The sequence below is a fragment of the Nannospalax galili genome, unplaced genomic scaffold, assembly GCF_000622305.1.
Source record: "Nannospalax galili isolate Female #2095 unplaced genomic scaffold, S.galili_v1.0 scaffold115, whole genome shotgun sequence".
Taxonomy (NCBI): Eukaryota; Metazoa; Chordata; class Mammalia; order Rodentia; family Spalacidae; genus Nannospalax; species Nannospalax galili.
Window position 1 is genome coordinate 816587 of NW_008340588.1, and position 16243 is coordinate 832829.

General features: G+C 40.6%; 1 protein-coding gene across 1 annotated transcript in view; it reads left to right on the forward strand.

The window, feature by feature from the left end:
• Dnah7 (dynein axonemal heavy chain 7) overlaps positions 1 to 16243 on the forward strand; it is a 285457-nt gene that overhangs the window by 247351 nt on the left and 21863 nt on the right. The window contains exons 62-64 of the mRNA XM_008835602.2: positions 2265 to 2417; positions 4505 to 4682; positions 14290 to 14393. Of these exons, the coding sequence (XP_008833824.1) occupies positions 2265 to 2417; positions 4505 to 4682; positions 14290 to 14393 (435 nt within the window). The remainder of the gene's footprint in view (positions 1 to 2264; positions 2418 to 4504; positions 4683 to 14289; positions 14394 to 16243) is intronic.

Below are 16243 nucleotides of genomic sequence, written 5' to 3' on the forward strand. Positions count from 1 at the left end.
TAGATATGTGTAAATATTCAAAAATATGAAATATTTAAGAATTTCAGGAATAAGTACGATAGTCTGAGGTCCATACCATAAACACTTTAGCTCAATAAATTTAAAATGTAAGTAAAATGGATAAATTCTTGAGAAAACACATGCTACCAAAATGATACAAGAAAACCGCCCCCACAAAATCTACAGTACTTTGGAGGGTTGTTAAAAAGTGAATGCTGAACTGAAAACTGCTTTTTCGGGTTGGAAGCTCCTCTGGCATCTTATAATGTTTAGCTCTCCATTTTTACTTAAGAATGCATTGTGTGTGCTGTAAGACTGTGGTCTCTCACTACAGTGGTGTCTTGTTGGGTTGTTAGCAAGAAGCAGTCAGCATCATTAGGTGTTTCTCCTTGGCCTGGCTCATCCTGTCTCTTTCCTGGATGATAAAAGCTGACTTCTAGTACTTGAGGAACCAAAACAGAAAGGATGCCTGGGGATATCAGCTTCCAGTATACATGCATTCACTCAATACTCTTGGCTCCAGTATGGTAACTGACCTCATCTGGACATGGCAACCCCTACTTGAGATGTTGGCATTTTCCTTTCTCAGTTATATTCAAGGTAGATGATATGCAGCTTTGAGGAAGAAGATGTAGGAATTTGTTTTGTAAACTAGATTTCAAAATCCTTTTCAGCTAACACCATCTCTGTTCTTGACTTTAGAGGTATCTTGGATGACTAGGGGCATCACAGAGGTTCAGCGCTTGCCCAGCATACTTGAAACCTTAGGTTTGACTCACAGCACTGCAAAAAAGACGTATTTAGGACCATTAATTCCCACGACTTTGGATTATTCCACAGGATTTGGTTTACTAAATCTAGCTGCCCTCCCTGCCAGTTCGAGGTCAGGTTTCTCGCCATTATGAAGTCAACTACCAGTAGCCTGTAGGTGTTCTAGATCTCCAAACTGTGTTTTCATGGTCTCTTTCTCTATTTCTTTTTTGCGCTTGTGGGCTTATGCCTTTGAGAAAAAAAAGAATCTCAGGGGGCTGTAGAACTGGTTTAGTAGCTAAGAGCATCTCTTGTTCTTATAGAGGGCCTGTTTGGGTCTTAGTACCCACATGGTGGCTCACAACTGCCTGGAATGTCAGTTCCAGGGGTTTTGATGCCCTCTTCTTGTCTTGGAGGACACTTGCATGCACACAATGCACATACATACACCAGGCACACACACACATATACTTAAAATAAAAAAAAATTAACTAATCTTGGCCAGGCATGGTGGCACACACCTTTAATCTCAGCACTTGGGAGGCAGAGACAGGTGGATTTCTGTGAGTTCAAGGCCAGCCTAGTCTACATAGTGAGTTCCAGGCCAGCTGGGGCTACCAAATAATTAATAATAATAATAATAATAATAATAATAATAAAATAATTAAATAAAAAAGACTCACTGTTGTTTCCATGGAGTTTTGAGAGGAAGGCAAAAGAAATGGGTGTTTAATCCATCAAATTTACTCCAAAATCTTCGTTAGTTTAGGGTTTTTTTTTTTTTTTTTTTTTTTGAGATGGGGTCTCCCTGTAGCCCCAGCTGTCCTGGAATTTACTATGTAGACCAGGCTGGCCTTGAACTCATAGAGATCCACCTGCCTCTGCTGGGATTAAAGGCACGCGCTACCATGCCCAGCTAGTTTAGGTATTTTAAAAAGAAACAATAAATATATCTGGCCCAAATACAAGATCAAATAAGTAGAATTTTTTTTTTTTTAAAAAAAGTCGATTTAAAAGTTTCTGGGTAATAGGAAAGAAGTGATTCCTTGAAGTCAATTCTTGTTAAATTCTCTAAGGCAGAAATGTTGAAGAGCCTTCGAACCTCAGCATCTGTGCCTGGGGGATTCAAAACAGAACTAGATTCACTGAACTTCACAGTTCAATTCCACACTACTTTAACTTTTCAAAGCATTTCATGTAATTTCCTAATTTTTCATTCATCACTGTGTACTGAGTAGGGCTCTATTACTTGTCCATTTAATTAGCCAGTAAGTTAACTCAAAGGTAGGTTGTGATTTAATAGCTAATGAATAGCCAAGTATTGGTTAGGATTTTCCACTACAATTTGGCTAGAGTGAAACCACTAATAGTTTTCTAAGGAATATTTGAAAGACTCCATGCCTTCCTTGTAAGTAAAAATAAATCTTGCTTTCTTAAATAAAGAATAATTATTTTAAAGAGACTGCTCATAATCGGTACTGCTGCTGTGTTAACAATGGTCTGATGTGTTTCAGGGGCTTGTTGTGATGTCCACAGAGCTTGAAGAAGTGGTCAGCAGCATTCTAAATGTCAAAATACCAGGACTGTGGATGGGTAAATCCTACCCAAGCCTAAAGCCACTTGGCAGCTATGTGAATGACTTCCTCGCACGACTAAAATTCCTGCAGGTGAGTTCACCCAAATGAACACGTGCTGTTGCTTTTCTTCTGGCCAAACTTTCCTCATTAGAATGCTGAGGGGAATGGCTATCAGGTTTCTTGCACTTCCTGGGCAGAAATTATCTCTATTTATTAATACCTTGTATCTCTATTGCACCAAAGTGCTAAATGTTAGTATTGGAAGTAGAATTTGGCCTAAAGCTTCTTAAGCAATGGGTTCAGTGAAGCCTGATGTTCAGGCAAATATTTGTAGGGAGAAAGCCATCTGGCATGTTGGCTTTCCTTAACTATTTGGCATTAAGAAGGTTCCTATAGCAGAGCTTGTTAGAAGGCCAGACGAGCTTCTAGTAAGGGGAATTGTTTCTTTATTGTTCAGCAACCTTCTAGGCCAGGAAATCACTGCATTTCCACTTCAAGAGAGCAGTGACCTCAGTGGCTAATTATCCTGGAAATGCTGACTAGGCAGAAGCCTGCCTCCTAATTACCTGGCAAGTGATGCTTCACTATGTTCTTATCAACAATTCAATCCATTAGAAATAGCAATTAATTTCCTAGATACTGTGAACATGACATAAACTGTGGGGAAGCTGGGCACGATGGCTCACACTGCAATCCCAGCACTTGGGAAGCTGAGGCAGAAGGATCACCCCAAGTTCACGGCCAGCTTAGGCTACATACCTGGGCTACATGATAAATTCCACATACAGAGTGAGATGCTGCCTCCTCCCCACAAAAACCCCACAAAATGAAAGAAAACAAAAGAAACCTGTGAGGAAGTTTCTGTAGGAACAAATTGACCAACTCCTTTTCTTAATAGATTTGCTCTGTTGTACTAGAGTCAGGTTAACTAAGGTATCAAGATGGTTCTTGGAAGTTGAGGTTGAACCTTGGTCTTTTCTAGAGAAAAGCCTTACTTATTCGTCTCTTCAGACAGGACTTTATAATGTGCAGTTGTTATTCAACAGACCACCATCAGAATCTATGATACAAATACAGAATTGGGCATCTTTATATTTTTAAAGATGAGCTTTCACTGTCCTGCTTGTTTCTGTTCTTTGCATAGTACTACTCCATATGTTGGATTTCATTGTATTTTGATAAAGCAGAAGAAAAACTTCCAAAAGAACATTCTGCTGGACAGTAAATTAATTAGAGATTTAAAGGTAAAATACTAGCTGGCATACACCTTCAAATCCCAGCACTCAGGAGGCAGAGGCAGGCAGATCTCTGTGAGTCCATGGTCAGCCTACTTAGTGAGTTCCAGGCCAGCTGGGGCTACAGGGAGACCCTGTCTCAAAAAATATATATATTACTGTATAACCTGTTCTAGTTTGTTTCTCCATTTTTGTGACAAAACACTCTGACCAATACCAACTTGGGGAGGAAAGGGTTTATTTGGCTTACACCTTCCAGATCATAGTTCTTCAGGGAGCCCAAGGTAGGAATTCAGGGCAGGAACCTGGAGGCAGGAGCTGAAACACAGGCCATGGAGGAATGCTACTTACTGGCTTGCTCCTCTGGGCCATGCTCAGCCTGCTTTCTTATAAAATACAGGACCACCTGCCCAGGGGTGGCACCACAGACAGTGGGCTGGGGTTGGGCCCTCCCACATCACTCAACAATAAGGAAAATGCCCCACAGACATGGCCACAGGTAGTCCAATGGAGGCAATTCTCCAATTGAGGCTTCCTCTACCCAGATGTGTCAAGATGACACCTAAAGCTATCCAGCACATAACCCGACCTATGGAAATCCATTTAGCTGTATAACATGATATACTTTGTAACAACACATGTGAGTTCACAATGTTAAATAGATTTTTCTGAAGAAACCACAGGGTATGTATAAGCAGACATCTACATCTGCATTCATGCATTGTAATTCTGAAGCTGGTGTGATGGAGATGAAGAAATCAGAACAAACACTCCTTCGCTAGTTATTTTTGAAACCTTGACAGTATGCCATGTTCTTTGGATCTCCTTTGTTAGCTTGCCTGAAGGTAATATGCATGTTTGGAGACAAATTTCATTAATCATTGTTGTATTGAAAAGTTGAAAGGCTCTACTGTTATGTCGCTTGTGTCTTGATCCACACAGCAATGGTATGAGGTTGGGCCTCCCCCAGTCTTTTGGCTCTCTGGCTTCTTCTTCACACAAGCCTTCCTGACTGGTGCACAGCAGAACTATGCCAGAAAATTCACGATTCCCATCGATCTCCTTGGTTTTGACTACGAAGTGATGGATGACAAAGAATATAAGAATGCTCCTGAGGATGGTAAGCCAGTGACAGAGTGAACAGGCACATGGCTGCACAGTGGGAAAAAGCATAGCATTCTTAATCTTTTCCTCAACTGTCAAAAAATAATCATGTATGTTACATGGGAAAGGGTTGAAAAAAAAGTCATAGAAAGAACAAATGATAGAGGGGACGGGGAAGAAAATGAATAGAAGAGGTGAATCTGTTTGGGGTTTGGTGGGGAGGGGATTGGTAGTTTTGTTTTGGTTTGTTTTTGTTTTTGTTTCTGAGGCAGGGTCTCCCTGTAGCCCCAACTAGCCTGGAACTCGAGATGTAGACCAGGCTGGCTGAGATCCACCTCTGCCTCCTGGGTGCACCACCACACCCAGCTCAGAATAGTTGAATCTGGATAAAGAGTATATGCTTCTATACTCTGGATTTCTCTTTTTTTAAACTCCAAAATTATCAGAACCTTAGTTTGGCTTTAGGGAATCATGAAAGAGGAGTTTCCTGGTTCCTCAAAGAGCATACTTTTCCAAACTTCTAATATATGTGTGTGTCTTCTACTGTTACATATATCATTATGTGTGTGTGTGTGTGAGAGAGAGAGAGAGAGAGAGAGAGAGAGAGAGAGAGAGAGAGAGGTGTGAGTGTGGTATAGGCACGTGTGCAAGTATATACACCTTTATGCAAGTGCTTCTGAAGGCCAGAGGATGCTGGGTGCCCTGTTTTATCGCTCTCCATGTTACTCCTTTGAGACAAGATCTCTCACTGAAATTAGTGCTAGGCTGGCAGCCAGTAAGCCCCAGGGATCCTCCTGTCTCTCTGTCTCTGCTCCTTACAGTGGGGGTGGGGAGTGGAGGTGGGGTGGTATGGGTGCACATGTATGACCAAACTTGAATTTTTCATGGGTATTGGAATCCAAACTCAGGTCCTGATGCTTGCATAGCAAGCACTCTCACCTTCTTAGTCATTTCTCTAGACCCTGGAAACAGGTTGAGTGAGGAGAAATATTAATTTTCTTGATTAGTTTTCTTAATACTTGTGATGACTATGATGAATTATTGTAAATTCAGTGGCTGCTGGCAAGATGGTTCAGTGGATAAAAGCATTTTCTACTGACAATCTAAATTCCATCCACAGGGCCCACAAGAGAAAGAGAGAATTGAATCCCAGAGCTGTCCTCTGACTTTCACATGTGCTCCTTGGTGTGTGCATAAACAACACACTAAATTAATTAATTGATTAATTAATTAAATGTAATAAAAATTTAAGTGCAATGGACAAGGCCATTACTTTAAAAAATAGTATAATTTTTAGAAAGCTAAAAAATTACAGATTCCTAAGTTTTACCAAAATGTTCTGACTTTAAATGAATAGCATCTATCTCTCAATGACTGTTAATGTTTGTTGTTTTGACTAGACTAATGTGTCAAGGGCAACTTTACTTCCTAAGTCACCACTGAATTATGGATTCACTGTCTTACTCGATTAGGCACTGGAGAGTCCACAAACAACAGTTTAGGATTTTCCCCTGTGCTGGATAGCTTTAGTGTCAACTTGTCACACCTGGGTTGAGGGTGCTCAACTGGGGAATTGCCTTCATTGGACTGGCCTGTGGCCATGTCCATGGGGCACCTTCCTGGTTGTTGAGTAATGTGAGAGGGCCCAGCCCACTGTGGGTGGTGCCACCCCTGGGCAGGTGGGCCTATGTTGTATAAGAAAGCAGGCTGAGCAGGGGCGGGGGGAAAAAGCCAGTAAGCAGAGTTCCTCCATGGTCTGGGCTCCAGCTCCTCGCCTTCAGTTCCTACCTTGGGCTCCCTGATGAATTGTGACCCGGGAGACGTAAGACAAATAAAACCTTTCCTCCCCAAGTTGGTAGTGGTCAGAGTGTTTTGTCACAGCAATGGAGAATCAAACTAGAACAGCCCCTCAACAAAGTTATACCCAGATGCGAGGTTCTGACAGCTAGAAGTATAATCACAGTGTGTACGATAGTCACCTTACTATGCCAAATGGTTTCACTTTAAATTGGGTGTCACACATCCAAGTTTTGCGATGTGAAGTAATCCTACTGTTCCCCTAGGACATTTGCCTTCCCACTCTCAAAATGATCCCTCCTCCTTTCCCTCTTGCCTCATCCTTTCTTGCTAAAGTAGAGGACCAAGAAGACAGATTTTAGCACAAACACCAAATCTGTAAGCCTGATCCCCCCTGTACCCCCTAAGTATCTAGACAGACCCCCTTTCCTTTCTCCTCCAGGGCTTTGCTTTTTCAATGGCACCTTCTCTTCCCACAACCAACATCTCTCTCAGGACTGGGTAATCCCCAACAACATACAGCATGCTCTACGGTCTCTCATCTTAAAATAAGTCAACAAATATTTCAGTCGTCGTAACAGTCACTCCCATCAGCTACTGCCCCATGTCTCTCTGCTTCTTTATACAAAATGTCTCACAAGACGTGTCTTTGCGGGTTCTTACCTACCTGTTTCTATCTTCAGAGGTATGGATGTATGTTGACAAATCCAATGAATTTCTTTTTGGCTTTTTTAAATTTTTTTTAACTTTTTCACTATTTGAGAATTTCATACATGCAATATAGTGTGTTTTGATTAAGCCCACCCTCCTTTCCCTCTCCTTTAATTCCTCCCATATCCTCCTCACCACTATTCCTTCCAAATTTCATGTGTTCTTTTTTTTTAACCCTCCAAGTTCACTTGCTGTCTGTATGTGACTAGGTATAGGACCATTTTCTGGAGCATGTGCCAGCTTCTCACGGGACACAGACTCAGAGAACACAGGCTCTCTCTCTCCTAGCAGTCATCAGTTGCCAATAGCTTCTCAGCTAGGGCTGGGGCTTCCTACCCACCTTCTGTCCCCATGCTGGGATGTTGTCTGGCTTGATCTTGCACAGGTCTGGTGCATGCTATCACAAACACTGTGGGTTCATATGTGCAACTGCCCTGTTGTGTCTGAAAAACACTGCTTTTGTATAGTCATCTACTACCTCTGGTTCTTACAATTTTTCTGCCTTCTTTCTCAAGATAATTCCTGAGCCTTGGAAGGAAGTGGGGGGTAGGAATGTGACATAGATATCCCATTGAGGGCTAAGCACTCCACAGTCTCTCATTATCTTCGTGTTGACCAGTCTCTGTGTTAATCACCATCTGCTAAGCTTCTCTGATGAAGGTTAAGAGAGGCACTAACATGGAGAAGGTCCTCAAGGCATGTGGTCCTTAGGTGGGAATGGAGCTGCAATGGGGTGAGGGTCCCTTGTTTCCATCTTACCACTCAGCAATTTTGCCAACCTATCTTTCTTCCTTTGATTCTAGGATATTATCTGCTGATTTTATTTTCCTTTTTAGTCAAATTTATGCTTCTTGTTGGCTTATTCTTCTCTAAATATTGGAATCTCTTGGCCTCCCAAGACCTTCTTCTCCTAAGGACTCCCCTGCCATAGACTGCCTGGCTTCAGTGGTACTCGGAAACCATGGAGGAAGAATCAATGGCCTCTTCATTCTTGCATCTTTCATGTCTCTAAAGCCAGCACCTTATGAATGACACTGCCAGTTTAGGTTACTGTCTTAAGATGGACCTTGGCCCACTTCATCCACATTTGTAGTTCTGTTGTGGTTTTCTGGGAGCAGAACACTCCTTAAGTCTTTTCCTTTCAGAAGTTGGAAGCTTAGCTGGGTGGGGTCTTGCCACAGTTCAAAAGCAGATCTGGAGGCCTCTCCTGAATGGCTCTAATTTCCTTAACAATGAGAGAACATGCCTTGCTTCCAGGTTAAACATCCTAGCCTTCTTTTCCTCTCCAAACTACATTTTGTATTTTTTTTTTCTGCCCCACTTGCTCTTTTTCATTTAGAACTGCGCAATACTCAACATTCATCACCACACCACAAATTCAAAGTTAGACTGTCTTGAAATTTACTGTCAAAGAAATTAGTCCATTTTGTTTTAATTTAATTTCAGGCAAGATCTTAGGCCATGGAAAGACAGCAGCCAGATGCTTTGCCTGCCAAAATATTCCAGTTGCTGCTTAAGTCTTTGTTCCCCTCTGAAACTACATTGCTCTCAGCACTACTTTCTTCTAGGCTCTTACAAGAAGAGTCCATTATGTTAAGCTGTGCTTATAACATTCAACCACTTACAAAGTCTTCTACATTTCTCCAGAAAACATGGTTAGTTTCTTCCCAGCAACACTCTCTGATACCAAATTCTCTAAGTTACTTTTCTGTTGCTGTGGTGAAACACCAAGACTAAGGCCACTTATAGAAGGAAGAGTTTATTTGGCTTATGGTTCCAGAGGGATAAGAGTGGCATGGCAGGCGGTAGCCAGAGCAGACAGCTAAGAGCCCACATCTTCAAGCAGGCCCAGGAAATTGGGGAAGGCCAAAGCCCACCCCTAGTGACATACTTCTCCCAGCAAGACCACACCCCTTAAACCTCTCCAAACAGTGCCACCAACTAGGGATAAAGTGTTCAAATACTTGGAGCCTATGAAGGACATTCATTCTAATCACCACACAGCACTTAGAAATGACCATGAGAAAAACAAATGTACTTGTACATTCCCATCATATTTCCTAGAAAACTATTGGGTTGAAGGACCGTTGACCATCCACCCTTCTCTAAGTGTTGAACTTCTCTCTCATTTTCTTCCTAGAGATTTTCATTCTTTCAAATGATCAGAGACAGGAACTTACTGGCCTTTACTCTCCACCTTCTGCCACAGAGTTCTCCTATTTTCCTTTTTCTTGCCTATTATTGTGCTGACCTTCAAGCCTTTGGCTGGTAGGGAAGATTAGGATGCAGATTGTGTTCTGTACCCCCAACTTCCCTCTCAGGTCACAACCTACATTGCCCTGTAATCAAGGTATATTTTGCAGCTCAGTTCTGCCAAAATTATACTTAGGCAGTTATTAGACAACTCCTGTACCAATCAATTAATAAACCTGAAATGTATTCCAACTTATTCATATCTATTAAAAGTCAGTGAAAGGTGCATCTTCTTCTCTGCAGCACCCTTCACTTAACTATTTACTTTAGTACAATAAAGCTTAAAATTCAAGAATGTGGGAGAAGGATTAAACACATATAGCGCTATCCTGCATCTTTACCAAACTGACACAAGATGGCAGGTTTCTAGCTACCTGGGCTGCTGGAGTTTGGTGAGAAAGTACTGAGTACAGAGAAAGATCAATGACTGAAACAAAACAAAACAAAACAAAAACCAGAAATAAGAAGTTTTAGAATTTTAAGAGAAACAGCCCTGACACCAAGCTCTAGACAGTGGGGTAAAATAAGGACATTCCCCACTCTAAGCAGGGCTAAAAGCAAAAGAATGTAAATGCTGGCCATTGCCACAGCTTACTAAATACAGTATGCACACTTACAACCTAAACACATTACCTAGGATCTGCATAGCCACCTGCTGCTAGAGAAGAACTTCCCTGCATGGTGCCTGCCTGGGCAGCTTCCCAATAACGGTGGTCCTGTCATCTGAGTTTACTGCTTAGAGGGTGAGGAATCCCTGAAATTTTATATCACCAAATTTTAACAACTTCTCTCCACTGATCCAGCACTTGGGTAGATGTAGAGAGATGACTGTGACCTTGATCCAGGTGTCCAGAAACCTCTGTGCTGGCAACCCTGTTCTGTAGTGCAGAAATAAGTAGGAAGCTGAAGGCATTTGTATTAAAAATTAACAGTGAATGGCTAGCTTCCTCCCTGTGGCCTGGGAATGAAGGGTGTCTAAACGCACCAAGCCCTAGTCAGTCACTCAGTTCCTGAACTGGCTCCTTTCTGTCACCTGTGCTTTACTGTGGTTAACAAAGCCAGAGGCAGTGACCAGAGATTTGCTCAGTTCTGGGGCTCCCTAATTCCAGTGCAAAACTCGTGTTCAGTTTGCTTTCATTACTGTCCAACATGTTAGAAGATACATCTTGGCTTTGGGTATGCAAGCTGGGGGCCTCAATAGCCCAGCCTTAGAATGAGCATTTAACTCACTGGGACTAGAAGCAGCTCCAAAGGCTAAAACAAGGGAATCATCTGAAAGAAAATGTAGCACAACTTTGGACAAAAGAGCCTTGGCTGACCCAGCCCTAGTGGGAAAACCCAGGGGAGAGCTCTGCCTGCATACAACATCAACCTACTTGGTGGGATGAGAAAGGAAGTCCAATAACCCCAACCCTGGCAGATTCCAATGTCAGAGATCCTGCAAAGAAGCTTTTATAGTCCAGACACCTCAGCCAAGAAGAGCTTTTTTGTTTTTTGTGTTTGTGTAGTGGCTCGTCTCTTCCTCCTCCTTTGTTCATCTATCTACTATATCTTCATTATTCTGGCTTGGTTTTAGTTTTCTTCATCTTCCTCATATTCTTTCCTATCTTGCTTCTTTCCCTCCCACCCTCCGCCTTCCTGTTATTATCCTTTAAAAGTCAAAGGAAAGTTAAGATCCTTCAAGATTTTTTTAAGTACTTCATAAGCACTAAGCTGACATTGAGAAAATCCTTAAGACAATCCTACACATAGATGAGTGAGAAATATACACAAAGAGCAAGAGAATAAATGAAAGGATAAGTCTCACTAGAAGACTAGATGTTTAAGTGAGAGTTTATTCATAATAGCCAAATTATGGAATCAGCCTAGGTGTCCATCAATAGATCAATAGATGAATGGATAAAGAAAATGTGATTTTATATTATATATATATATATGAAAATGGATGAACTTGAGATCATAAGATGTGAAATAAGCTAGATTTAAAAAAACAAGTATTGCGGGGCTGGAGAGATGGGTCAACAGTTAAGATCACTGGCTATACTTGCAGAAGACCCAGGTTTGAATCCCAGCACACACACGGCAGCTAACAACTATCTGTAACTCCAGTTCCAGGGGATCCGATGGCCTCTTCTGTCTTCCATGGGCATTGCATGACATGGGTGCACTTACCTACATGCAGGCAATACACCCATACATGTAAAAATAATTTAAAAAATAAAAAAATACAACCCCCCCCAAACCAAGTATCACATGTTTCCTCTTATTTGTGGAACCTAGAGGGAAAAAAGACATAAAAGTAGTGGGAGAACTAATGACAAAAAGGAGGGGGGCCCATGGGGAGAGGAAGGGTAATAGGTGTAGCTACAACCATAATATGAATTGTGTATGTATGAAAATACCACAATGAACACATATTGTTTTATATAATTAACATGTGCTGATAAAAAAAACATTCACTCCCTGAGTCATGTTGACTTTTTTTTAGGTATTCAGGATTAAAGATAGAGCCTAACGCATGGTAGACAAGCCTCTACCACTGTCTGACTTTTACTTTCATATAGGGCCTTGCTAAGTGTATTTAAATTTGCTCTATAGCTTAAGGAGGCCTTGAACTTGGGATTTTTCTGCCTTGATCTCCTGAGTAACTGGGATTACAGGCTTCCATTATTAGGCCTGTCTATCCTGACCATTTTTCAAGTGTTGCATAACCATGCATAGCTAGAGCCTAGATCAGCAAGCACAGGCACCAAACATGTCCTATGGACATTACTGCTCCAGGGGAATTTATGTTCCAATCTGCAAAAATGCTTTCACCTATGTTAGGTGATTTAATTAAAACAATCCCAGAAGGTAGAAAGGCAAGCACTATTGTTTTATGTTTTCATCTTACTCTCCAGATGGCAAAACAGGTTCTGAAGTTAAATGAATTGTTCAAGATCATGTATCAAATTGGGAACTAAAACCTCAGTTTTAGTCTAACTTCTACATTGATTCTCTTGACATTTGTACAATAATTACCATGAACATCTTTATGGGGGAGAAACCTGTATTCAATCCAGGAGGCCTTAAAGATGAGTAGCCTGAGAAAAATGACCTGCATCTCACTGATTTCCTAATTTGTGCTCTTCTTCAACTAGTGTACGACATTACGCTTCAGAGGATTTATCTATATGTCCTTTCTTTATCCAGATTTAGGTATAGGAATGACTTTTACAATTTGGGCATATCTGGACTAAAGATTTTTACCTAATTTTGCAACCAAAAAGTGACTATTTATAATGTAAACAAACTCACTGAGCCATGTGGCCTTCTTGTGACCTGGGCATATAACCTTAATCCCTCAGGATCCCTCTTTGCCCTCTACCCAACATAGTGTAAGATAGGGTGTAAACATATGTATGCACACTTTACATATCAAAGTGATGAAAGTGGCATGTTTTTCTCATTACATGTAGTGAGAGAATTGAATGTGATTGATATTCTGGAACAAAGGGCAAGATTAGGTGATAAAATGAGGGTGGGTTCTGTCTTCTACTTCCCCATTTCATGCCATAGATAGTGTTTCAATAAAGAATGAGCAAAGCCTTGACTCAGAAGCTGTTTCCAGACATCTGAAGAAATGAAATGGGTACCCAGCAGTTCAGTACCATTCTTGGCCTTATGAATGCTAAGAGTCAGACTGTCTCTTTTAAAGCCTTGCTGTAAATCGGTTTAGAAATACCACTCTAAGCAGAGGTGTTCACAGTGAGAATGACCTCTAAAAGGGGAGGAGGAAGTCAACTCTCAGAGCATTAGAAATCTGCAGAAGAATATCCTTTCCATATGCTGCCTAGTGGCCACCGGATGCCTATAATTACATTAAGAATGGTGTGTGTGTGTGTGTGTGTGTGTGTGTGTGTGTGTGTGTGTTTACAGATTTAAGAATTTCTGACAACATAATTGTCAACTAAAATAAATCTGGTGGGGCTAAGGAAATGACCCAGTTAGTATGGTGTTTTCCTTATAAGTATGAGGACCTGAATTCACTCTCCAGCACTCTGGCAAAAAATATGTTGGATGTAGTGGCCCACATGCTTATAATCACAGTGTGGGGGAAACAGAGGCAGAGACAGAAGACATTTGGGTTTGCTGGTCAGAGAGAAACCCTTTCTCAAAAGAGAGAGAGGGTGGAGAGTGATGAAGGAAGACAACGAAGTCAACCTCTGAGCAGACACACATGGTTGTGTATATCACACACCCACACCCACCCACACCCACACAAATAAGGTGAAGAGTGATTGATGAAGGTACTTGATATGGATCTCTGGCCTCCACATGCAGGTTCACACCCATACACCCATAGGCGCTCTCTCTCTCTCTCTCTCCATATATATATATTCAGGCCTGGGAAGATGGCTCAGCAGTTAGGAACACTGACTGGTTCGATTCCCAGCACCCACATGGCAGATAACAACTATCTGAAATTCCAGTTTCAGGGGATCTGACACCCTCTTCCAACCTCCTTGGGCATTGCACGACATGGGTGCACTTACATGCATTCATACATGTAAAAATTAATTAAATTAAAATTTAAAATATATATATATGTATATATATGTTGTATTTAAATATATAGAATACTTTTCATAGATGAGTTTAAAATAATTTTAATAATTTAATAATTTTAATAATTTTAGTATTGCATTACTTTACTAATTAAAGTATATATAACTTTGAAATACAGGTGTTAAAACACTCAGGAGACTGCCTTTGTTTTAGAACAAACTTCAGGCTACTAACGTAGTACTGCATAGTACTCACATGTAAGAATTTCAGATCCAGAACTGGGTGTTATATTAACTTCTTTCTTTGATATTTAGGTGTTTACATTTGTGGATTATTTCTGGATGGAGCTTCCTGGAATAGGAAGATCAAGAAACTTGCAGAGTCACATCCTAAAATTCTTTATGATACAGTCCCTGTGGTTAGTATTTGCTGATAATATATGCATGGTGTGTGTATACATATGCATACATATGTGCCTGGGCATGGATATATGTTTATGCAATTCGTTCTTGTTCTTTGTGGTAATCATGTTCTATAAAGCTGCTACCAACATTGAATTCATGAATATCTTTGCTCTTAGGGGAAATTCCCAGTTGAGTTTCTGGAGTCTCAACATTTTTGTTAGTAGATTGATACATACTATTGTTCTGTTTCTGTTTAAAGAAAACTTAGTATATATTGTTGATTCATGGTCAACAGCACTGTAACTCCTGCCTGAATGAAGATCATCCCAGGCCTTCTTGCTTGTAGGAACACTAGACTGAGCTGTAGCCCTACATTTAGGGGTCATTTTCAACAATGAAATACCAACAGAATAACACAGGAATGTGAGCAGCTGAGCACTAAATAGACCACAAAGAGGATACTCATTTACAATTAAGAGAGCTGAAATAAAAAAGCAGAGCTTCCCCTGGTTCAACCTTAACAGGGTACATGTATGTGGGATGAAGGTAATTCAAATCTTTGCTGATTTACCCATGTCTATCAAGGACCACAAAAGCACTGCCAGTGTTGATTTTAGGATGAGAAATGAATTTTGTGTGTTGTAAAACTTACAAATAATGAATCTATGAATGGTGAAGAGCAACAGTATATAATTGTTTCCATGTGTGATTATCATGACAAAATAGTTCTTTACACAATTTGAAGGGCAAGTCTAGAATGATATGGTAAAACAAAGGCTTTGGTTCACATGAATTGTGGGATTCTGTAAACAGTTCAAAGATAGGTGAAAAATCCCCAGATCAGCTGCAGCAATGGTGGGGCCAGTTAAATTGAGAATTTTACCAAGATCAGCTTCTATCTCTACCAATGGGAAGAGAAAGTTTAGGACATGAGACCTAAAAGTGCAAGTCAGAGGAGCAAATAAACGTTTGCAATTTTAGGAGTCAATTAGTATTTATTCTTTTCCTTTATGAGGAAGCTTAACTTGCAAAGAGTAGAGGAAGTTAATTTATAAATGGGTAATTATTCTCCTAAATAAAGAAGTCAGCTAGTAAGAAATAAATATTCTCATTAGAGGGGCTGGAGAGATGGCTCAGTGGTTAAAAGTGCTGGCTGCTCTTCCAGAGGGCCTTGGGTTTGATTCCAGCACCCACATGGTGGCTAACAACAACCATCCGTAACTCCAATTCCAGGGGATCCAATACCCTCATCTGACCTCTGCAGGCATTGCACAACAAGTGGGTGCACTTACATATATGCAGGCAATACACTCATACACACATACACACACACACACACACACACACACACACACACACACACACATCCCAGTTCTCACTAGAAAAAAAATTCTTTGCTTAAATGAAAAATCCAAGTTGAAAGTGTTTTGAGATTTATGTTGCAGTTAATAGCTGCCAAAACTGCTTGGTTCCTCCCCTTCTGATAATGTGGATTCCACAACGACATGGATGGAACACAAGACCCTAGGTCTTAATCATTGGCATCTCATGAAATTTGTGTTTTGACCTAAAAACCCTAAAGGAGGATTCTGAATAGGGGAGCTCTCATGTACCTTAAGGATTATTGTTCATAACTGTGAAAGAAATTAATTTGGTCAGAGTCTGAAACATTTTTATGAGTGTAATTCATTTTTGGCCCTATAAGTCAAAGGCCAACTTGCCTTGAAATCTTATTCTTAAAATTGGCAATGCTCAACAATAAATTGTACTATTAAATCCTAGGAACTTGGTTAATCACTAAAAAGAATGTTGGATGTATTGTAGCTAATGGAAAAATAGAGATATGTTGTATTCTTTTTTTTTT